Below are 25,286 nucleotides of genomic sequence, written 5' to 3' on the forward strand. Positions count from 1 at the left end.
GCTATATTTGGTCAAACATTTAATTAGTAAATCAAATGTTTGGCAGGGCCAGCCCAAGTGATTTTGCGGGCCTTACATGGCCCGTGGGCCGGACATTCCCCACCCCTGCATCCAAACAAATGAAGGATCAGTCATTTTGTCCCCAAACTAATATATGTATTATATACTATTCGGCTTTTATGCTATTTGGCTCCCTGTATTGTTGGGGGAGGAGGGAAAAGCAAGAGTCCCAGGAGATGCTGACAAACTCTCCCATCAGTGAGTGGAGCCCATCCGTGAGGGACAACAGACCAACTGTCTTCAGAAGGGGCCACTCAGCGGCTCTTCACAGAACAACCACATGAAGCTTAGAGGAGTTTCAAAAGGGTTATTTGACATATGGAAAGGGGCAATGGGTAGAAGTATAGATGAAACCAATGGATAACTGTTGAAGTTGGATGATGTGTACATGGTGGATCTTTGCACATTCTGTTTACCTTTGCACACGTTTTAAATTTCTCGTAATAAAGAATTTGTTACATTACAAATGCACACACACACACACATAAGGTTAGTACAAAAAAGTAATGGCTATAAGCATCTTTTAAAATGGCATTCTAAAGATATTTTTAAAAGGCTAGACTATTGCTCGAAAGAACTCGACTGGATAGTGTTTGTGACTACAAGTGATGTTCCGCAGATAATTAAAATAGTTTTGATTTTTTTTATTTCCTTATTTGAAAAGCGGACATACAACAAAATGAGAATCCTATTCTCTTAAGCTCCTCATCTGTTTTTAAGGCAGCCTTTGTCTGGGAACTGTACACGTAAAGAATGACTCAAAACTTGGTTTTTATTACAGCCAAGAGAGGTCCCAGCAATTATCCTAAAATAGCATTTTCTTGCCACAATTGATGATCTGTATGGAGAAGCATGTTCTCTGCAAATGAAATATTTTTAAAATATTGTATTGCCTGTTATTACTATCAGTTACTTCCCATCTGTGAACAGGATGTAGCCTTGGTCAAGCATTAGAGAGAACCTTGAACTTCAGCCCGCCATTCTGCGGGCACCTACTCTGCAAGAGTAGCAGATGAGGGCACTCCTACTTTCATTTAGTTTCATTTAGTTCATGAGCAGGTTTGCCAAGCACCACAAATAGCAGGGCGAAGATAGAGAAAAATTCAACCTTGAGAATATTCCGCTAAGCGAAATAAGTCAGACAGAAAAAGTTAAGAACCATATGACTTCACTCATATATGGGATATAAAACTGAAAGCAACAAATGAACATGAAATACAAACAAAAATTCACAGACACAGACAACAGCATGGTGGTTACCAAAGAGAAGGGGGTGGGGTACTAAAGGGTAAATGGGGCCAATTATATGGTGAGAGAAGAAGATTTGGCTCTAGGTGGTAGGCACACAACACAATATATAGATGATGTATCACAGAAAGGTACTCTTGAAACCCATATGATCTTATTAATCAATGTCACCCAATGAATTTAATTTAAAAGGAACACACAGAAAAATGCAAATGCTATTCAATTACTTCCTTGAAGAGCATTTCTATTAGATTAACAAATACTAGCACAAGAGTCAAGGCACTGAACGAAGCAATTCGCCATGTGATGCCTCAGTTTACAGGCTTCTAGGCATTGACTGCTGCTCTCAGAACTAAATCACCATAAGAATAACCGCTCTGCTCTCAAGCATCTACTTCAAGAATGGTAAACTCTCCCGGCTGGTGCGGCTCGGTGGCTGAGCATTGACCTATGAACCAGGAGGTCATGGTTGGATCCCCGGTCAGGGCACCTGGGTTGTGGGCTGGATCCCCAGTGGGGGGCGTGCAGGAGGCAGCTGATCAATGATTCTCTCTCATCACTAATATTTCTCTCTCCTTCTCCCTCCCTCTCTGAAATCAATATATATATATATATTTTAAAAAGAATGTAAACTCTTCCACGACAATGTTCAAATATGTATACTTCAACAACCTGAAAGCATTGGATATTGTTTTTGACTACAAGTTATGAAACAACATAAAAGAGGACTTATGGATGTGTAGCAAGTTGCTCCAGAAATGATCCTGGTTACAGAAAAAAAGAATGTACCCACTAAAGCAATCTGGGGTGAGTAACCTAAAGATGGGGTAATCTTCAGAAGCAGCTGTATTATTACTTTACTTTTTATTGACTGACGTCAAAGAGACTTTCCACTCCAAATGGAGTAATAATACCTTCCCATCTTCACCCACCGGCTTCTTGCTCCCCTCAATCTGGCCTTACAGGATCTGACATTCTCATTCTATACTTTGTCCTTCATCTGCGTGGAATACTCTTCACTCAGGCATCCACCTGGCTGCCTCCCACCCCTTCAGATCTCTGCTCACACATCACTTCCTCAGCAAGATCTTCCATGAAAAGCCAGAGTGAAATCGCAATGCTAGATTCCCCGAATATTCCTGCTTGACTTTTCTCCACGGTACTCCCTGCCACCAGAAATTCTGGCCATCTGGTCTACTTGTTTACCGTTGGCCTTCCTCTGCTAAAATTAATCCTCGGTGAGGTGCTTTTATCTTTTATGTTGTCTGCTGCAGTCCCAGCACCCAAACAGTGTCTGGCACAGAGGAATTGTGGGATAAATATTTGCTTAAAGAGTGATTTCTACTGAACAATTACACTAGACACTTCTGGGGACAAAACGTTTGGCTTTTAGGAACACTGTAGTGGAAGAAATCTGTTAGGCCTCTTAGCAGCCTGAGGTTTCAAGACAAGAGCTTTACATCGGAAGGGCCAAGATTTAGTTCTGGCCCTGCCCACAGCGGGCCTATGTGCACTTCATTCGCTTCAGTAAGTTTCATCTCCTCATTTCTAAGATGAGGACAAGGCTTCCTACTGACCAGATGATTGTGAGGCTTAAAGGAGATAAGTGTGTAACGTGGTTCGTGGCGTTGCCAGGCACATCAGACCCGTAAGCGATGGTTCTTACTACTGCTCACCAGTGAAGGCGGCGTGAAAGCTTCCCCTTGAGCCTTCCCGGTGAGTTCACAGAGTGGGAAAGGACCGGGCACTCTTTCTTCGCACAGAGAAATTGAAGAGGGCGAGTCCTTTCTCCTTTTCCCATATCCCCGCTTAATTATGAGACAGCACAGAACCTCTATAAAAATTAAAACTGATGCCAACATGCCAGTCTCCTCGGGGACAGCAGGCCAGCGCCAGCGTGGGTTAACCACCCTCACCCTCTCCTCCCTACTCATCTACTCCGTTATCTCACTTGGCTCCAAAGAGAGTTTACAGTGACTCCAGCCAAGAGAATTCCTCTCACTTCGCTTATGGAGAAAGAAAAACATCTCCTTTTACCCTGGCGTCATAGAAGAGGCGGACGGGAACAAAGGGCTACATCCTTTATTCTTGACTCAACGTCCCCTGACTGTTTCATACTCCATGACATGTATTGCATACACATGAACACACACACACACACACACACACACACACACCTTCCTGGCACCTACTTAACAGACATATCACAGTCAACAGCGAAGCCAAGAGGTCTGCGGAAAGAAGTGAATCCATTGAATTCTACGCTCCCTTCCTCCCACCGCCAGCACAGCCGCAGTTATCAGCAAAGCGAACACCACCGCTCAGGTGTGAGTTGTTGGAGGTTCTGTTGCATCTCCCAGCTCTGGTTCAGGCCACTCTGTCATTTCTCTCTAATGCTAATGGCAACAAACCTTGGGACTCAAGTCTCCCTCCCTGGCTCAGCTGCCAAGGGCCGTGCAGGCTATTTTGAAATATTTCTATATTTGGACCGGTGGGTGCAAGGAAAGGGTCTGATGAGGCCGGTTCGTATACAGACTCCATGATCCCAGGGGCCTTGCCACAGGTAAGTCCTGCACCAGTCAGTCTAAGTGGGCCTGGGTGCCTTCCTGTTCCCTCTGCGATCATCCTTCCTTTCTTCTCAATGTTATGGTCCTTTTGGAGGTTAACAACTAAAAAATCAGGTACTAAATGAGAGGGTTTTTTAAAAATATATTTTTATTGATTTCAGAGAGGAAGGGAGAGGGAGAAAGAGAGAGAAACATCAATGATGAGAGAGAATCACTGATCAGCTGCCTCCTGCACGCCCCCGACTGGGGACTGAGCCCGCAACCCAGGCCACAACCCAGGCATGTGCCCTTGACCAGAATTTTATCTGGGACCCTTCAGTCTGCAGGCTGACGGTCTATCTACTGAGCCAAACCAGCTAGGGCTTACATGAGAGTTTAGATACCGAGTAAGAATTACACATGTGTGAGTTAATTTAGCTCATATAGTCCGAACCGAGGACATAAAGCATCTCTCTATGAAACAAGAAGCCAAGAGAGCGTAACAGTTTCAATGAACTGCCCAGGGTCATCATCATCAATCTTCCCTTGCCTGGGCCATTTTTATTGTGCAATGTTGGGTTTTGTAATATTATTCTTCAGAACAAACTAAAGTCTCCAGGGAAAGCTCTATTTTCAGGGAAAGCCTTCCACAAATAGCTGCAATTTTGGGGGGATCCTAAATCAACATCTTCACTTCCTCCTCCTTCCTCCACTCCCCCGCCCATAGGAACTTACAGAAAATATAACATATTTTATTGCCCCAAAAGGAAGAATAAATCCATTTCGCTCATTATTAAAAGGCTTCTGAGGGCTCTTCCCCGGTTTCTAAAAAGCACCAAGAATACGCTCGTGCCAACCATTTTGCCCGAGGCAACAGGACATCAGAGGAATCCAGGTTGGTAAGAGGACAAGCTGGTATTTCTTTTCTCTTAAAATGAAACACGGTGGTCTGTCTCCTTACAGAGTCATTGTGATCTCAAAACAGCCAACGGCTCTTAGGAAAAAAAAAAAAGGAATTCGACATAAGATCAACTATCGGCTCCTATAAAACATGGGAGAGAAGCTTAAAAATCCAAGTGCTACGTTTTCAGGCACAAATTGGCCCTGAGGAGACCCTGTAAATTGAGACTTACGCTGATCCCTAAAACTAGGAACCAGGCAACCACTATGGTCAACAATGCCAAGGCCATTACTTCCCTCCCATCTCCTGTCGTTGACCTCTATTCTTTTCATGCCCTGAGTTCTACTTTTCATAAAAATCTCACCTTACTCATTGACATCATTTCTCACCACTCTAAAATGTATTCGCTCTCTATAACTCCATCACGGCACCTTCACCTCCAAGGGGGAGAAAGAACATCCATCACCTTAACTCAGTCCTTAGTTATTCACCTGCAGGGTCTTTATCCCACCCACAGCTACTTCCTATTTAGGAAAGTATCAAGTCCATTGCCTCTCATTTCCAACATCTAAACCAGTGGTTCTCAACCTGCCTAATGCCGTGACCCTTTAATACAGTTCCTCATGTTGTGGCGACCCCCAATTTCATTGTTACAAATTGAACATCATTAAAGCATAGTGATGAATCACAAAAACAATATGTAATTATATATGTGTTTTCCGATGGTCTTAGGCGACCCCTGTGAAAGGGTCGTTCGACCCCCAAAGGGGTCACGACCCACAGGTTGAGAACCGCTGATCTAAACTCTCTTACTGTTGGCTTATTCTCTTGACCCTAAAAGCATATTCAGATTTCTTCATTCAAAAATATTTCTCTCGGCCACACAGTCTCATTGAAAGACACCATTATTTATGCATAGATGGTCTATGACTCAATGCTTCTGTGTCCTCATTCATTTTAAAACCGGATCAAGGACCACCCTCCTACTACTGTCTTCTCGGGGATCCCTGACCGAAACCTCTAACTTTTACCAATTTTCATCCTTATGCCCTTAAATAATGGACCCACTACTGTGCTGCTTATTTTAACTTGAAAATAAGAAATCATTAACAGAGCTTTTCATTTTATTTTATTTTTTTACTCCTTTAGGTTAAACCTATGCAAATGGAACTCAATATATTATTTCCATTTATCCTTCATAAAATTCTCAATTATGGGATCTCGGGTTCACCTACTTCATAGCTTCACTTTGTATTAATTTTTGATTTACGGAAATGTTGAGTACATAAGATAAAGCATTCTCATATAGCCTTCACTCAGCTTCTCCTCATATTAACATCTCACACAGTCACAGTACATTCATCAAAGCTAAGAAATTAACATCGATTCCATGAAAGTAAGGGAATTCTCTTGGCAGGAGCTACTGCAAACTTTCTTCAGTGAAGTGAGATAAAGTGCATAGATGGGTAGGGAGGAAAGGGTGAGGGTGGTTAACCCACCCGGGCTGGTCTGCTGTCCCCGAAGAAGCTGACACACTGACATCAGTTTTAATTTATATGAAAATCCTGTGTTATCTCATAATTATGTGGGGGGAAGGGAAAGAGAGAAAGGAAATGAAATCAGACCACGTATGCTCTCTGACCACGATGGGATTAAACTGGAAATCAATAACAGGAAGATGAACAGGAACACCTCCAGATCATTTCTGAAGAATTCATAGGTCAAAGAGAAGCTCTCGAGGGAAATTAGAAAGTTTCTGAACTGAAAATACGAGCTGTCAACATTACAGGATACAGATAAAGCAGAGCGGAGATGAAAACTTATAGCAGAAAGTGTTTACATTAGAAAAAAAGAGAAAGATCCACAGCGTAAGATTCCACCTTAGAGAAAATGAAGCAAAACATGCAGTTCCAGCCTAAAGCAAGCAGAAGAGAAGAAATAATAGAAATTAAAGCAGATATAAATGAAGTTGAAAACAGAAAATAGAGAAATCAGCAAACCCCAAAACAGGTTTGTTTTTTTAAGATGAAGAAAATTGATTGTAGAGGCAAGAGACTGGGATCGCCATCCCAGTACTAAAGAAAAAAACCAAAGCTGAAGACCTCATCTTACCCAATTTCAAGACTTACTCTAAAGCTACAGTAATCGGGACAGCATGGCATTAGTGGAAGAGTAGACACGGAAATCCACGCAACAGAACAGTGCCCGGAAGTAGACTCACAAACGTAGTTGACTGGTTTTTGACAAAGGAGCAAAGGCAACTCAGTGGTGGGAGGACAATCCTTTCCACAAATGGTGCTGGAACAGTGGGACTTCCTCAGGTGCCCTATGGCCCTACTGGTGTTATTTCCAATTCTCCAAGAAGCAGGGGTCAAAACTGGATTTATTGGGAAAATACGGGGGCCAGCTGGTAGACCTGGCGGCAGGTCCCAGATCCAAGGAGGAGAGAGAGGGAGAAATGCACTAACCAAAAAGAGCTGATGCCGAAACCGGTTTGGCTCAGTGGATAGAGCGTCGGCCTGCGGACTGAAGGGTCCCAGGTTCGATTCCGGTCAAGGGCATGTACCTGGGTTGCAGGCACATCCCCAGTAGGAGATGTGCAGGAGGCAGCTGATCGATGTTTCTCTCTCATTGATGTTTCTAACTCTCTATCTCTCTCCCTTCCTCTCTGTAAAAAATCAATAAAATATATTTTTTTAAAAAAGAGCTGATATTAATATCAAGCGTATGTGTTGTTGTTCCTTTTAATGACGCCAGTGAGAAACCAGACGAAAGTAAGGGAACAGTATTTTTACGCTCAGACCTGTCTATCATCTTGGATTGATCAAGGCAGGAGGGCCTTGCAAATAAGAATGGAGCCCACCGGGAAGGGTACAAACATTTAAAACCGGTGGGAAATCTGTTCTATTTGGAAGGAACTGGTGGTCTGTATGTCTGTCTCATATGGCTACTGAAAATTACAAATGTACGGGGTTAGAAATGCCATCAGCACCCTGTAAACAGCATTGGCGTTGGTGCAGCATAGCAGACTTACGCAACATTGACCATGAAGCACCTCGCTTTAAAGAAATGGCTGGAGCCCTGGCCGGTTGGGCTCAGTGGATACAGCGTTGGCCTGTGGACTGAAGGGTCCTGTGTTCAATTCCGATCAAGGGCACATGCCCAGGTTGTGAGCTCGATCCCCAGGAGGGGGCGTGCAGGAGGCAGCCAATCAATGATTTTCTTTCATCATTGATGTTTCTCTCTCCCTTTCCCTTCCTCTCTGAATTCAATAAAAATGTTGTTGTTTTTTTAAAAAGAAACTATTGGGAATAATTTTGATACTAAAGGCCCCACCTGACCTGGGAAATATATCTTATATATACAACTGTATTTACATTTTAGCACATAATTTACGAAGTATTTTAACATATATTGCTAGTTTTCTCCTGACAGGGTAATTGAGTGGCAGAAACATGATAAGAAACGAGTTATAAATTATTATTCCACAGACTTAAATAGCAGCAAGCCGTTCTGACAAATACCAGTATTTCATTCATTTTGGCTTTCAAGTTTCCTAATTGAATCCTACAGTTGCACAATAGACACGCAGTGTTCCATTTGTAAGGTGGCTTGAATTCCATTCCTGGCTCTGTGCTACCTCACTCCCTGATACTGGGGAAGTGATTTAACAGAAGCAAACTTCTCTCCATTTCTTCATCTGCATAACAGACACTACGAATTAATTACCCGGCCCAGTCCTCAGAAGAATATTGTGAGAACCGGTGGGCTAAGGTTCCCCAAAGCCTCCCTATTCCACATCTTAGATATCGATACAATAAGCACAGAAGATCAACTCTTCATTTTTGAGACAATAGTGATTAGAAATATCACAGAGCTCTCTCTCCAGCAGGCGTGTAGCATGACTCATTCGAGCCACATCCATGGCCATGGAAACCTGTACTGCACCGTGAGGTCAACGCCGAGATCAGGGGCTGGAAAAAGACAGCATCTGGCATTTGAAAAATGTACTTTCGGTGCTTGGATAAATCTCAGCTTCGCTAGCCCAGCACTATTTGCAAGGTATTCCTGGCATGTTGCAAACTGCATAGCACTGCCATCCTGAGTGGAATACCTTTCTTCTAAGAGTGACACGGAGCTCGCAGCAAGAACCTCTGGACAAGTATTTGCAAGCTGATTAGACTCTTTGGAACCCTAACATTTCTGAGGACAGGGATGCAGTTTGGAACATAAAGAAAGAGTACTCCGCCCTAACCGGTTTGGCTCAGTGGATAGAGCGTCGGCCTGCGGACTCAAGGGTCCCAGGTTTGATTCCGGTCAAGGGCATGTACCTTGGTTTCGGGCACATACCCAGTAGGGAGTGTGCAGGAGGCAGCTGATGGATGTTTCTCTCTCATCGATGTTTTTACCTCTCTATCCCTCTCCTTTCCTCTCTGTAAAAAATCAATAAAAATATATTAAAAAAAAAAGAAAGAGTACTCCATTTTTGGTCCATATCTATAGAGACTATCTCCTATGATTTCTGAACATACAACGATGCCTTCAAGGAGATATCACTGTAAGGTGATATGAGCCATCAGATAACCTTGACATTCTTCTTCTATTTTCTTTTTAAATGCATTTTTATTGATTTCAGAGAGGAAGGGAGAGAGAGAAAAACATCAATGATGAGAGAGAATCACGGATCGGCTGCCTCCTGCACGTCCCACACTGGGGATCAAGCCCACAACCCCTTCATGTGCCCTGACCGGGAATCGAACCGTGACCTCCTGGTTCATGAGTCCACCCTTAACCACTGAGCCACGCCAGCCGGATGAAAGTCAATGGGTTTTATCAAACTTTAAACAATGCAGCTACAGAAGAAGACCCCTTCGTACAAAGAAGTGCTGCCCCCAACGCTGGCCTGGAAGGGAAAGGGGTGAACTACAGCCTTCACCTTTGACCCTGGGAAGCCTCCCTCCTTGAGGCCCCCAAAGGCTACCTCTTCTGGGGAAAGACTCGAAGGCATCAACTAAGAAATCCAAACGGGAGAATAACAAGCTTCAGCTTTGTTTGACTTTATCAGCGTTGGGAAGGGAATGATGTCATTGTTTGGGGGTTCTGCGAAGACATGGCACGTCCCCTCGGTGTTAATACCAGGCTGGAGCCTGCCTGGCCCGCCAGCACCGGCCCGATAAACACAGACCTGGAGTCTCTCTGTTCATCTCCGGACAGTTCCTCGGAACGGTCCTGGAAAATATGCCTGTTCTGAACTAAACATTTCACTTTTCATCTTATCCATGTTCCAGAAGGCCATTCCTGGGATAAACACGTTACAGATGAACACTCTAAAAGCCACTGCGCATGATGAACTACGTGTGCATCCTTCAGGGTGGATTAGAGACTTTCCCTCCCGTGACAAATGAACAGTGACATACCCTGGGGAACCACTGGAACCGACATTCCGTTGTTTCTCTCCTTCGTCGTGTCTTTATTTTGCACGAGAGAGAAAGTTTCCATTTCAACTCATTGGTTACGCAATCCTGGCCCGGGCTAAATACCACTCAAGCAATATCACACACAGAAATAGCATGTATTTTTTAAAATCTGCGACTTAAAATTCCTTTAACCAATGTGCTTTCTTCCACCACTCTTTCTCGCCTTTTACTACCGGTTGTTTGAAATTGCCTCTGCTGGTATTAAAATTAAATAGAGAATGAATGTATTTGCTTCAACAATTAAAGTAAGATTGGTGCTAGGATGTAGATTAAGTTAGCGAAGCAATTACCACAGAATTGGTAAGTTGATGCCATTTATTTTGGCTTCTGCTGTGATGTAGTAACAGCCAAGGCTTTTAAAGGAGGCAGCCAATCAATGATTCTCTCTCATCATCTCTCTCATCTATCCATCTCTCCCTCACCCTTCCTTTCTCTGAAATCAATAAAAACATATTTTTTTTAAAAAAGAAACTGGTCAATTCTTTTACCAATTTGCTGAGCACAATATTTTATATCAACTCAACCACTACAAAATATGTGATATCCTACCTACAGGATCTGGCCAAATCAGTAATGGCAAAGAACTTCTTTCACCTACATTTTCTCACAAATGTAATCAGATTTCTTCAGAGAGAGTGATGGGCTCATTTCATGTGTTAACTTGGGTGGCGATGGGAACCAGGGTGGGTCAAACACCAGGGGAGATGCTGTTGTGAAGGTGTTTTTTACATGTGATGAGCATGGGTATCGGTAGGGTTTGGGAAAAGCGGATCACTCTTCATAATGTTGGTGAGTCTCATCCAATCAATTGACGGCCTTAAGAATAAAAAAACTGTGGTTCCACAGTACGAAGGGATTGCCTCCAGAATGCTTTCAGACTCAAGATTATAATATCAACTCCTTCCATAATCTCCAACCTGCCAGGAGCCAATTCCTTAGCATCTCTCTCTCTGCCCCCCGCCCCCCGTGTGCATACATACACACACACACACACACACACACACATATGTACATACACATATACATTTTATTGGTTCTGTTTTTTTGGTGAACCCCAACTAATACGGAGAGAAAAAAGAAGAGGAGAAAATTGAGGCAGAGCAGGGAGATTTCTGAGATCCTTCTCTATGCTCACCCATGATTGCCAATCTCCCTTCCAAAAGTTGGGGGTACACAGGTGAAACCCCAGGCTTTCTAACTGGTCCCCACTTTTGAATGTGGAAACGCAATGGTTTCCTATCACCAAACACTTCGCCCTTTTTTCTTGGAACAGATTCCTGCTACCTTCCTTTCTCTTGTATTTCCAAACCCTCTTCAAAAGTGAAGGTGCTATGCCATTCACAATAAATTAATCCTTTATACATCATCCAGACTCACAAATATAAAATTCCAGAATTCAATGTGAGATTAAAGTGGACTGTTACATCACCTCTTTCCCTCCTCTGCTTGAAAATAAAAATGGAGCTACTGGCTGGTTCCTTGAGATAAAACATACTAAGAATTGTATAAGCATATTCTGAAAAGAAATATTACAGAAAAGTACTTAATTTCTCACCATTTATGCGTCTCTGTTAGTGAATTCTCCTCTGCCTCTTGGTCAATTTTAGCTGAAAATACAAAAAAAGAAAAAGATAAGTGACAAATAGTTATACTCACTCAAGCAAGTTATGACCCAAATAATATAAAATATATTATAATTCATTATTATTAATGCAAATATGTTCATCAGAAGTTTATTTTAAATCTATAAACAGATATAACTGAATAGATTATATTTAATTTTCATTAAATTAGTACTATTAGATTGATACAGATAAAATATATAACCAATTAAAATTTTTAGATTCTAAGTAATTTCCTTAAATCTGTCACATGAATCTGAGAAAGCAAAACACTAGCTAGCTTCAAATGCATGTCTATTGTGTTTGTCGAATATTAAATACCAATAATTAGTTAAAAATAATTATTTCGAGCTGAGGCACAAAAACCAAGTCAAAAAACTAAAGAGAAAGGGTATGTGACCTTCTCCCTAAGTGTTCCACACAGATAGACAGGTACTGAGATTATTTCTACAAAGGAACAAGATAAGACACGAACATTGCCCATTCATTGAAAGTGGGGAGGTGATTATAGACCCATTTATTTGCTACTATTTTTATTTAAAAAGAAAGAAAGATAGCCAGACATAAACCCAAGGGTCAAATGTGGACAAGAGATTACATCACTATTTTCAAATTATCCTCTATAATAAAAGCCTAATACGCAAATCGACCAAACGCTGAAATGACCGGTGGAACAACCGGTCGCTATGACGTGCACTGACCACCAGGGGACAGATGCTCAACACAGGAGCTGCCCCTAGCCCTCAGGCCCCAGGCCAGCCAAGGCGGGTGCCAGCAGGGGGCCCCCTATCGCCCTGCCGGTCACCCCACAGATGGAACCTGATCGCCAGCCAGGCCTAGGAACCCTACCCGTGCATAAATTTCGTGCACTGGGCCTCTAGTTTAAAATAACATCGAACTCCATCGCATAAAGTTAAGTATGGCAGTGACTTTCGCCTTTTTGATCAGTAGCATTCTAGGAATTTACCTAGTGCTTCTAAACACACACATACACATAAAGATTTTTGACACGAAAGTGTTAGAAATACTATTTCCTGTAATATTTGTAGTCTATTCTATTCGATTTTAAAATGTTAATTGTGACTCCCTACATTGATTTCATGCTTCCCTAATGGTTTGTGACACATTTTGAAAATCAGTTGAGCTATAGAACAAAAAGTTTAGTAATAATAATAATAATAATAATAATAATAATAATAATAAAAGCCTGGACTAGTGAAAGCAGACATGGTCTCTTTTTTTAAATCTTTATTGTTGAAAGTATTACATATTCCCCCCTTCCTTCCCTCATTGATCTCCTCTAGCCCACCCACAACCCCCACCCCCACCCCAGGCCTTCACCACCCCACTGTCTGTGTCCCTGGGTTATGCACATACGCATACAAGTTCCCTGGTTTGTAAGCATGCCCTCTGGGTCACACTCCTGGCCATTTGGAGAAACTAGAAGCCAAAGTGGAACAGGGCAAGTTAATTACAAAGAATTGGGGCTGCGCACAAAATCCGACCCATGTCACTCGGGAATTGCCAAAGCGTCTCTATCGCTGCCTTACGCACAACAGTCCAGCTTGGCCTGGTTCATGTTTTACAACCTCAAGACAGTGTTTTCTCGAAGTCTGCTCAGTATCTGCAGAGCCGCAATCGAATGTCCTGCTGCCACTCCCGGCCAGGATTCTAAGATTTAAAGGGACCGGTGAGCCGGCAGCTGAGGGTCCCCCACCCCACTTTTTCCCTTTTTGTTCTTTAGACTGTTTGCATACACTTAGGGGCAGTCATTAGCCATTCTGAACAACAGAATAAACGTTCCATCATTTTACTTTGAAAAGGCTCTCCCACAGGAATAGACTGTCTTATAGGCTCTGCTCTGGGCTGCTTTGCATTCAAATGCTTTGCTTCCAGGAGCAATTCTAGAAGCACATACAGTTGGTTCAAGGGAAAACCAAGCCCCACATAGCTCAGTGGTTGTCAACCTATGAACCAGGAGGTCATGGTTCAACTCCCAGTCAGGGCACATGCCCGGGTTGTGGGCTCGATCCCTAGTAGGGGACGTGCAGGAGGCAGCCGATCCATGATTCTCTCTCATCATTGATGTTTCTCTCTTTCTCTCCCTCTCCCTTCCTCTCTGAAATCAATAAAAATAGATTTAGAAAAGGAAGGAAGGAAAGAAGGAAGAAAGATGGCAAAAAAAATTCGGATATTCATTCCCTGCCTGGACATGTATAAAGGACTTAAAATTCATTTGATTTCAAGTTCATTGTCCAAAGAAGCCGTGCATCAAAACCCTCAAAAGCCGAAGCAATAAATCTGCAATCGAATGACAACTTTCAATGACTCAGAAGAAAAGCGTTGCCTTTGTCTCAAAAAATAACCCATACTGGCTGCACTTAAAAGCAACCGAAATGCACACTCATAGATAATTATAAACAAAAACGAGTTAACACTTTAAATAAAAAGATTTAGGGCTCCGACAAGCAGATGAAAGGGTTTCTTGAGTTGCCTCCCATCTGATATTAGTCAAAATCAACTCTGTCTCCAATTACCTGGGAAGATGTGGTCCTCCCTCATGCAAGGGCACCCGTCCGTTGGGGCCTCTGCTTACTCACAGTCCTTTGGATCAAGTTCAGCAGAAATATTTAACATTGCAAAAGAGGCCGGAGCCAGACAAGCGACTGCAGAGCTAATCGCTGCATCAAAATAGTTACTTAGTAGGACAGCAACCAACAGAAAATATTTGTGGGGGCCGAGGTTTGGGGGCGGGGACGTATTACCGCTGTTAGAGGAGACGCACTACATGCCAAAGTGCATAAACAGAATCATGAAAACCCTATTTTTAACCAGTTGCCTATTTGGGGGCATTGGATTGTCCATGCCAAAGGTCTCCTGTAGAATTAGGCCTGAAAGGTAATCATATGCCCTAACCTTAAAATAAATAAACAGATGGAAACAAAAAGTAATCAAATAAATAAAGGTTGATTCCTGGAAGGGTCAATGATGAGAGGGAATCATGGATCGGCTGATAAACAAAAGAGAGCCAGAGGCACAGAAGCATGGAACAGACTTTTGAATCTCAGAGGGAGGCTGTGGGTGGGTGGGTGGGTGGGAAGAGATTAACCGAAGAACTTAATATGCAAAACCCATGGACGCAGACAATAGATTGGTGTAGGCCTGGGGCAGCGGTGCGTGCAGGCTAGAAGGGGTCAATGAGGGGGAAAAGGGACGTCTGCAATACTTTCAACAATAAAGATACATTTTTTTAAAAAGAGGCATCAAGAATAAGGCCGATAGTGCTTTTGATCCTGAAGTTCAACATTAAGGAATGTATGTATTGTACAAGTGTGTACTATGAGAAATGTACACATTTATTCTCTCAATCTTTTTGTCTTCAAAGCAATGTTGTAGGAAAGAAGATTTATGAGCAAAGAAATAAACAAGTTCATTTTCCTGCTTTTTTCCAATGGAATACTACAAAACCATTAAGAGGAATGTACAGATACGAAATGATCTTGAAGCTATTTTAACTAAAAAAAAGAATAATATCCAAGAGAGGCCTCTATTTTCAACCATACTAGGAACTCGACATCAAAACATTTTACAACAAAGCATAAAGGTATTGGATTAAAATAAAATTTAATGCATGGCTGAGCTGGCTGGAAAATAAAGGAAATCCTCTGAACCAGTCAAAACAATCAGGAGCAAGACTTCAAAAGGTGTTAGCACTGCCTTGGGGGCACCCTTCCACCCAGCAACCCAAGACTGTCCTTGGACAGGCCACGCAGGAAAATGGGAACAGGCCTCGAGTCCTCCACAGCGCCCGGAAGAGACACGCCCTCGGGGTAGAGAAAACAGAAAGCCACCCCCACGCCCCCACAAGACGAGACACTGAGGAATGTGTCCTTCTCCGCCGTGGCCCTGGGTGGGCCATCACACTGCCCTGAGCCTCCATCCACAATGAGGGGGACCCTGACTCATTTTAAAACAGTTCTCGGTTGGCAGTGTCCTCTGATGTTGAGCCCAAACAAATAATCGAAATAGAAATAGAAGGAAAAAATAAAAAACAGAAACAGCCTGCGAATAAATTTAGTTTAGAAACGAAAATGGAACCAGAGCAGAGCTGCCCAGGCAGTGAAGGGAGGTAAGAAAGAGTCCACGGCAACCCGGATGCGGGAAGGAATGGACTTGCAACCCAGAATTTTATCATCAGCAAACCTATCTCCCAAAACAGGAGTGATGGAGATCTCCACACAGACAAGAAAAGAAAAGAGGGTTTTCAATCCACAGATTCACACCAGGGAACTTCTGAAGAGTGAACTTCAGAAAGAAGAAAAACCACCTCAGAAGGAAGGCATAACATACTGGTAAAGGAATGGTGAGCAAACAAGATGGTACTGGTTATAAAAAACATAAGTGAACACTAAAACATTGGCAAAGAATGGCGTAGGGCATCAATAAGTAAGGTTAGAGTTAAACATGTAGGTATATTGTGAATTCATACACTTTTGGTATATTGTTAATTCTTTAACAACACATGGTACTAAACAACTAAAACAATATTATCTGTTTGAAAAAAGTTGTTTTTGCAGACTGTACATAGACATCAAATATGTACATACATAAAAATCAGATAGATTGAAGAATTAAGTGCAAAAGCAAAACCGAGACATTTTTATAGAAAATATAGGGCACTGTCTTTATAAACACACAGCAGGAAAAGATTTACTCAATAAGGCAAACATTAATACCATTAAGAAAAAGTCTGATAAAATTTGCTGTTTGGAAATACAGAACTTCTGCTTATCAATTGCCACTGTAAGAAAGATGAAAAGACAAGGTCCAAAGAGAGAGAAGTGTTTGTAACAATTTAAAGAACTCCTAATTATTCAGTAAGTAAAAGGCAAAGCAACAGAAAACAGTCAAAAGACTCAACAGGTGGTCCAAAGAACAGGAAATGACTTTAGACATATGAAAATCCACCAGTTCCAATCAATAATCAGAAAAATGCATATGAAACCCACAATGGAATACCATTTTAAATAACAGATATAGCCAATCTAAGAACCAAATGCTTACAAGGATCTGACACACTGAAATTCTATTGGTATACCTGTAGATTGGGATTAATCACTATTAAGTAATTTGGCTTTACCTTAGAAGCAAAAGATTCATAAACCTTATAACCCAGCAAATCTTTGTTCTCCTACGTTAGCACTAAAAAAGAGAATATGCGTGTACCCCAGGACTAAAGCATTTTTCCTTTTAGCTAAAAAAGGAAAAACAGAGAAATAAATTGTGGTGCAGTATATACCTACAATGAAATCAATACTAACAAAATACAGGCATGTGCACAAACATGAAAGAATATCAAGAACAATGTTCAATGGAGATAAAAGCAAGTCACAGAAGAGTACAGTTACAATTCCACTTATACAAAGTTCATAAACTTACAAAACTAATAAAATGTTTACAATTTATATTTTTGGCAAACCTATAAAGAGAAAGTATAAAGATCAGAGAGAAAAGAAATAAAATAGAAATTTTAAAAAGATCAATGAAAATAGGAGCTGGTCCTTTGAAAAGATAAACAAAATTGACAAACCTTTAGCCAAACTCATCAGGAAGAAAAGAGAGTCCAAATAAATAAAATCATAAATGAAAGAAGAGACGTTACAACTGACACCACAGAAATACAAAGAATCATTAAAGAATGCGATGAACAGTTATATGCCAACAAACTCAACAACATTCCAAAACTGAACCAGAAAGAAATAGAAATTACTAACAAAGAAATTGAAACAGTAATTTAAAAAAACTCCCAATAAAACCAGACAGTTTGACAAGTGAATTCTATCAAACATTTAAAGAAGAATCATTATCTACTAGTATAGTTCTTAAATGATTTCCAAAAAATCCAAGAGGAAGAATTGCTTCTGAACTAATTCTATGAAGTCAATATCACCCCAATACCAAAATCAGACAAAGACAAGAAAAGAAACCATCTAATCCATTCATCTACTGATGGGCACTTAGGCTGTTTCCAGATCTTAGCTATGGTGAATTGTGCTACTATGAACATATGGGTGCATATATCCTTTCTGATTGGTGTTTCTGGTTTCTTGGGATATATTCCTAGAAGTGGGATCACAGGGTCAAATGGGAGTTCCATTTTTAGTTTTTTGAGGAAACTCTATACTGCCTTCCACAGTGGCTGCACCAGTCTGCATTCCCACCAGCAGTGCACGAGTGTTCCTTTTTCTCCACATCCTCTCCAGCACTTGTCGTTTGTTGATTTGTTGATGATAGCCAGTCTGACAGGTGTGAGATGGTACCTCATTGTTGTTTTGATTTGTATCTCTCCGATGATTAGTGACTTTGAGCATGTTTTCATATGTCTCTTGGCTTTCTGAATGTCCTCTTTTGAAAGGTGTCTGTTTAGATCCTTTGCCCATTTTTTGATTGGATTGTTTATCTTCATAAGGTAGTATGTTGATCAAATGATGAAAACTAGACCAAAACATGGCCAGAGGCTTGAAGAAACCTAACCCTATGTTTGTAACGAGGAGCAGTGGTTCAGTATTCACTGATTCAATGTTTGTGGCAACTTGATAGAATATAGTTACAGCAAACAATGAGAGTACAAGGAATAATAAAATATATTTACTTTTGTGTCATACATAAAACGGATATCAAACATACAAAATTGTATGTTGTATACATATACAACAATTTCATATATATTCTTTTACATTTTATAAAATATGTGATATATTTAAAAATATAAAATGTACATAAATATAAAATATTTCCTAATAAAAATGTAAAAGGGGGGAAATCAACACGTAGAGGATGTATTCACTAGCAAAATATATATAGATACAAATTTACATGTACATATTAATCGGCTTCTATGCATAGATTATCTCTGGAAGGATAGAAATGAAATATAAACGTGGTTAAGACAGAGGAAAGCGATACTAAGAAAGACTTACATCCCATTATATACCTGAATTTTATAACAGATGTATTTTTTTAAGATGTTTAATTGACTTTTAAAGAGAGAGGAAGGGGACAGGAGAGACAAACATGGATGTAAGAGTGACACATGTGCAAACATAAAATCGCGTATGTTGGCATAAAGTGGAGATAGCTAAGGTATAGTGGCTTGGATTAAACACTTAAATGGAACACTTAGGCATCAGTTGTAGTTGGCGCACAAGGACTTCCCAAAATGTTGCAGAGCGGTACCCTTGACCTTCCTCACTTTTCCTTAAATGGCGAAAGCTCAGGAAATTGATTTTTGCCCATGCCAACCCCCCTCCCCCAAAAATGTCCCATCCATGAACAGGTCCTACTCTAACGACTCCCTCCTCTCTGCCTCCACCTCGCAGGCTCCTCTCTGAAACTCTTCTGAGCTCTGGCTGCCGTTACAACAGCCTCTCTTGGTTTTCCTCTGACCTCTCTTCTCGAAACACTAACACCTGTGGGGGCGTCTCTGTCCATCCTGATGATGTCATTCTCTCCCAGAATTCCAGGTGACCACGCCCACTCAGTAATCACATGTTGTCTGAGGCCCAATCCTCCATCGAGAGATTCCATCTGGGTTTCAAAATGTAACCTTGTGCCCTAACCGGTGTGGCTCAGTGGATAGAGCGTCGGCCTGCGGACTGAAGGGTCCCAGGTTCGATTCCGGTCAAGGTCATGTACCTTGGTTGCAAGCACATCCCCAGTAGGGAGTGTGCAGGAAGCAGCTGATCGATGTTTCTCTCTCATCGATATTTCTAACTCTCTATCCCTCTCCCTTCTTCTCTGTAAAAAATTAATAAAATATATATTTTTAAAAAATGTAACTTTGCTATTCATGCAAAAGATGACTAAGATATTGTTATACAGATTTCAGTGCCAGGTCTCCAAAATACAGATGGCAAAGATTAGATAATAAACCATAAATAATGTGAACAACTATATGGGTGACACTCGCCAACATTGTAGATGTGAAATCCAGCAAATTGTTTGACTTCTTTTTTTTTTTTTAATGAATCATAGCATTAGGGCTCCTTTCTGCCCACAAACAACAACAAAATTCCATACTTTTACCTACATAGTTTTCTCAAATGACATGTTCTTGATGCTAAAACCACACTGAATGGAAAAAGCAAGACTCATTTTTATTCACCGCTAAGAGTGGAGCAAGCGTACAGGGTCCTCTAATATGTAACTACAGGACTGTGATTCCAGTCAAAGGACTGTTTGGGAATCAGTGAGTAGGTTTTCCACTCCAAGTCATGAGGACCCGAAAATCTGGAAATGACAGCCTCTCTGATTTATGAATCCCTTTCATATTCTGTTTCGTGTTTCATGTTCTCTTTCGGTCATCATGATTTTATTAAATGACTATGGTCTTTTCCTATCTAAAAAAAAAAAAAGCTGTTCTTAATGTTTAATCAAATTCCAGCATGCCTCATTCACTGTAAATCATCATTAATGACACTTAAACAACGTATAAAAACCTAACCTAAGAGAGGATGAAGCGGTACGCAGCCCGAGCCTCACGCCATGCCGGCCTCTACGAGAATTTCTGAACAGCGACCACTGTCCCCAAGCATGACATGTCACCAATCTGATCTCCAGAAGAGATGGAACGTTCCAAGGATGAAAGGTTTTGAGCAGCGAACGCATGGAAATAATTGTAAGTTTTGGTGACTTCAAACAGCGAGACTTTTAACACATTTTTTTCTCTTGAAACAAATTGTTTCTTTAACATCTTCTGAAATTTCTCATCCCTGCTTAACTCAAAGGAATATAGGAAAAGCCAGCGAGATAATATTGGGTTTTTTAAGTTTTTTGAAAAAAAAAGGGGGGGTGTTAAATATCCAGAGAAATTTGTACATGCTTTATTTTAAAAACTGCATAGAATGTTTTGAAGATCTGAAAAACATCAATATACTTGGCTTTTGGATGCACTATTTTGACAAACCAAATAAATGCCAAGATGAAGTGAGGTCATAACCCTAGCGAAAAAGTAGAAGGACATCTAATTTTCTTATCAAAAAAGTACCAGCCCGGCCAGCGTGGCTCAGTGGCTGAGCATCGACCAGGAGGTCACAGTTTAATTCCTGGTCAAGGGCACATGCCCAGGTTGTGGGCTCTATCCCCGGTAGGGGGCGTGCAGGAGGCAGCCGATCCATGATTCTCTCTCATCATTGATGTTTCTCTCTCTCTCTCTCTCTCTCTCTCCCTTCCTCTCTGAAATCAATTTAAAAAGCCAACGTCATATCTGATAAGGGCCTAATCTCCAAAATTTATAGGGAACTCTTACAACTTAAGAAAAAGAAGATAAACAATCCAATCAAAAAATGGGCAAAGGATCTAAATAGACACCTTTCAAAAGAGGACATTCAGAAAGCCAAGAGGCATATGAAAACATGCTCAAAGTCACTAATCATCCGAGAGATGCAAATCAAAACAACAATGAGGTACCATCTCACACCTGTCAGAATGGCTATCATCAACAAATCAACAAACAACAAGTGCTGGAGAGGATGTGGAGAAAAAGGAACACTTGTGCACTGCTGGTGGGAATGTAGACTAGTGCAGCCACTATAAAAGCGTATAACAATTTTAAAGTCTTTCAAGATATAAGCTATTTCACCAATAGCTATTGTATCCCTCATCGTGAAAGAACAAAGATAATAATGAACATGATTCACAAAGCAGCACGCTGAGCAAATGCGAGTCTCTCGCCACTGAATGACTCAGGGTCAAACACAGTGTGTTTCTCTGGGCTGTCGATCCCTTTGAAACCAGTGCGTGTTTGTCTCCCGCCTCCTTGCCCGGAGGACACGCAAGCCCCCCCAACCCCCCCCAACCCCCCCGGTGTGTACCTTGGATGATGAACCGCTCCATGTTCTCCTTGAAGGGCTGGATGTGCTCCTCGGGGGACACCTGGTACACTTTTCCCGCCTCCACCTCGCAGGCTGCAATCAGAGAGACACGCTGCTTAGGGCGCCGTCGATGGAGCGTCCAAACCACCTCAAAACCTCATAAAGCCAGACTGTCCTGCCAACCACCGTAACGGACATATGTCCTACACATATGTTGGAAACACCAAATGCTGACATGACGAGTCTATAAGCAAGGCTTCGTGAGGGGACTGTGAAAAGACATCCGTAAGAGTTGGTGACTCCAACCCCGCCGGGGTGGCTCAGTGGTTGAGCATCGATCTATGAACCAGGAGGTCACGGTTCCATTCCCGGTCAGGGCTCATGCCCGGGTTGTGGGCTCGATCCCCAGTGTAGGTTGTGCAGGAGGCAACCGATCAAAGACTCTCTCTCATCATTGATGTTTCTCTCTCTCTCTTTCCCTCTCGCTTCCTCTCTGAAATCAATAAAAAAATATATTTTTTAAAAAGAGTCTGTGACTCCATTTCGGTCACTTCCACAGAGTGTCACCTGGGCCTCCGTATGCAACCTCTGAGCCTCCGTCGCATCAGGAGAAGGGAGGGCCCGGGCCTGCCTCTCGGTGCTGTTATGAGGATCGAATCAGAGAAGAGATGGAACGTGTCCCAATAGTGTGCCCGGCATGGGCTGTTTCCTATCGTCATCACTGTTGTTATTATCCACTAACTCCTAATACAGGCTTATTCCCAAGTTCACATTTCTGAAAGCAGGAGGCTACTTGTCAGAAACACGGCCTTGAGATGGCGAGAAGGTGCTGGCCGCCAGCTTCCTTTAGGATGGAGCACTTAGGGCAGCCCCGTGTAGTCGGAAATTCTGTGCCCCTTCATGTCTACAGATGGGTAATCAGATATACTTAATCGTATCCTAAATGGATGAGTTTTCTAAACGTATATACATTCCTATAGAAGAGGGGCAACGGTGCATCAGTGAAAGGAAATCAGGCAGGTTACCAGCCCTTCTAATCGTTTCGGTGAATTCTTTCTGGCAAAATCACATGAAGAAATAGTCCCAAAGGCCTTTGAGTAGCTTCTAATTGCTACCCAATCTATTCCTCTAAGACAGCGGTCACCAAGCTTTCAGACCTCACAGACCATGAGTGGTCCACGGACCACCGGTTGGCGACCGCTGCTCTAAGACACAGATATGGACTGACTACCGACTGTGTTCAAGGTACCTCTCTGGGCACTATGATTACTGCCACGAACAGAAGAGAACTGGCCTGAAAAAAATCCCTGCACAGGGAGCTTGCCTTATCCTATACTAGAGGCCCGATGCTCGAAATTCGTGCAAGGGGCTCGGCCCTCGCAGCCCCAGCTTCGTCCAGAAGGTGGTCTGGAAGGTTGTTTGGCTATCCGGTCTAATTAGCATATTACGCTTTTATTATTATAGATGGTTTTTCATTAATTCTTTTTCCATCACAATGAGAAAAGTACAATACTAGTAGCCTAGTATCTAGTAGATTAGGCCAGCACGGGGGTGGGGGGAGGGGCCGGGGGAGGGATGGGAGGGAAAGGAAGAATCCAATCTCTCACCTGGTCTGATTTTCAGACCTTAGAAACCTGAGTCAAGAAAGATTAATATTCTGACTGTTAGTGACAATTGTTCAATTTCACACTTTTTATTAGAAAATGGAAGCAATGCCTGTCCCCTTGTTCTCGATGCTGTAGCAGGCCTGGAGGTCTACGCAGCCGTAAGAACACCCTCCCACCAGCAGCCTGCACAAGGTCATCTAATGGGCCTGGTGCCTTAGAGGGAGAGGTAATTGGTTAGGAAAGCAGAGATGGGCCACAGACTAACCAGGACCAAGTCTTCTCAATTGGACCACGTCTGCAGGTCTGCATTTTTACTCAGCAACGTTTAAACAACAGAAGATACAGCCGATAAGAAGGGGTAACATATTTTTAAAATGAGGGGAAATTATATTTTCAATTACATTTTGGCTCCTATAAACTGTATTCTTAATATAAACGCAAGCAAACGCTATCTTTTCTATGGTTTCTATCTTTCCCCCTCTACTTAGAGTAGATTTCCTCACACACAAGGGGAACCAAGAGGCGTTTTAGATCCAGAAAAACTCTCAGGTCATTTACTGGCAACCTCATCTCACTTCCTGTCCTCCTTCCGGAAGCCACAGAAGATGCTGGTCACGGATCTCGGAGTTGACAGCCATTCCAATCTCTGCCAGGCATCTTTTCCCTCATTGAGCTGCTGTAATGATTAGAATCTTCAACTCTATCCTGAGCAGAAACCCCTCTGTCTCTCTACACGGTCTCCCTGTGGAATGACATGTCTGGAGTTTGCTTTTCAAATAGTTCTGATAGAATCACCACAGATAATCCAGATCTGCAGTGAGTCACAGAATTCCAGGCTCTCAGAGGACGGATGAGGCCCCTCCACTCCTATCATTCTTTATTTACTCACTCCCCCACTCTTTCTTCTAGGACTTAAAACATTCGCTGGCAGGCAACAGGCATTCAACAATTATCTGTGGAATGAATAGAAAAGGGAATTGGATTCTCCTGTCAATATGAACTCCTCATTAATCTGGAAATGGCCTCTCTATTGGAAAGTCCCCAGGCCTTGTACATGCTAGTCATCCCCCTCATATACTCTTACGCTTATGATCAATGGTTGAACTCTGATTTGTCCATCCATACACAACTATCTCAGCAAGGTTCCCCTGTCACCAATCCCCCAACCCCTGAACTTTGTATGTCCCTCTTCTATAGAGCATGCGTGAAAGATATAAGATAAAAGGGGAGATCCAAATAAAATAGATCTGCATTCAGGTCTGGTTCTACTAGTAGCTACGTGGTCTTGAGCTAGTCCTTAGATTACCTGAATCCCAACTTCCTCAACTAGAAATCGGGCTGATGAAGCCAGGTACTTGAGCACTAAGCACTGAGCTGATGGGTAAGAAGTTCTCAAAAAGTGATAGCTACTAATGATGTTATCTTATTGCATTTATTGTTGACATGTACCTATCTCTGATTATAATTTGCATCCCCTGAGCTCACCTCTGTGTGCCCAGCGTTTGAAATTCAGAGGAAGCACTAAAACCTTGTGTGAAAATAAGTACTTTCGACTATGCCAATGACCACGACTTTCCTTAATCTGGACATTAAGCCTCCAGTGGTGGGTCACAGATAACAGCGTGTAAATCTTAAACCAAGTGCCCCCAATCCCAACCCAGATGACTAAAGCTCTTCACTGTGATATAAAATGTTCAAAATTTGCCAAAACCAGTTTGGCTCAGTGGATAGAGCGTCGGTCTGCGGACTGAAAGGTCCCGGGTTCCATTTCGGTCAAGGGCATGTACCTGGGTTGCGGGCACATCCCCAGGGGGTGTGCAGGAGGCAGCTGATCGGTGTTTCTCTCTCATCGATGTTTCTAACTCTCTATCCCTCTCCCTTCCTCTCTGTAAAAAATCAATAAAATATATTTTAAAAAAATAAAAAATAAAATAAAATGTGCACGATTATTTG

General features: G+C 42.0%; 1 protein-coding gene across 1 annotated transcript in view; it reads right to left on the reverse strand.

The window, feature by feature from the left end:
* FMN2 (formin 2) overlaps nt 1–25,286 on the reverse strand; it is a 132,437-nt gene that overhangs the window by 18,788 nt on the left and 88,363 nt on the right. The window contains exons 17-18 of the mRNA XM_023745894.1: nt 21,727–21,819; nt 11,788–11,839 (exon numbers count right to left, since the gene is read on the reverse strand). Coding sequence (XP_023601662.1) covers nt 11,788–11,839; nt 21,727–21,819 — 145 coding nt within the window. The remainder of the gene's footprint in view (nt 1–11,787; nt 11,840–21,726; nt 21,820–25,286) is intronic.

Source organism: Myotis lucifugus, unplaced genomic scaffold, assembly GCF_000147115.1.
Source record: "Myotis lucifugus unplaced genomic scaffold, Myoluc2.0 scaffold_601, whole genome shotgun sequence".
In the NCBI taxonomy this organism is placed as follows: domain Eukaryota; kingdom Metazoa; phylum Chordata; class Mammalia; order Chiroptera; family Vespertilionidae; genus Myotis; species Myotis lucifugus.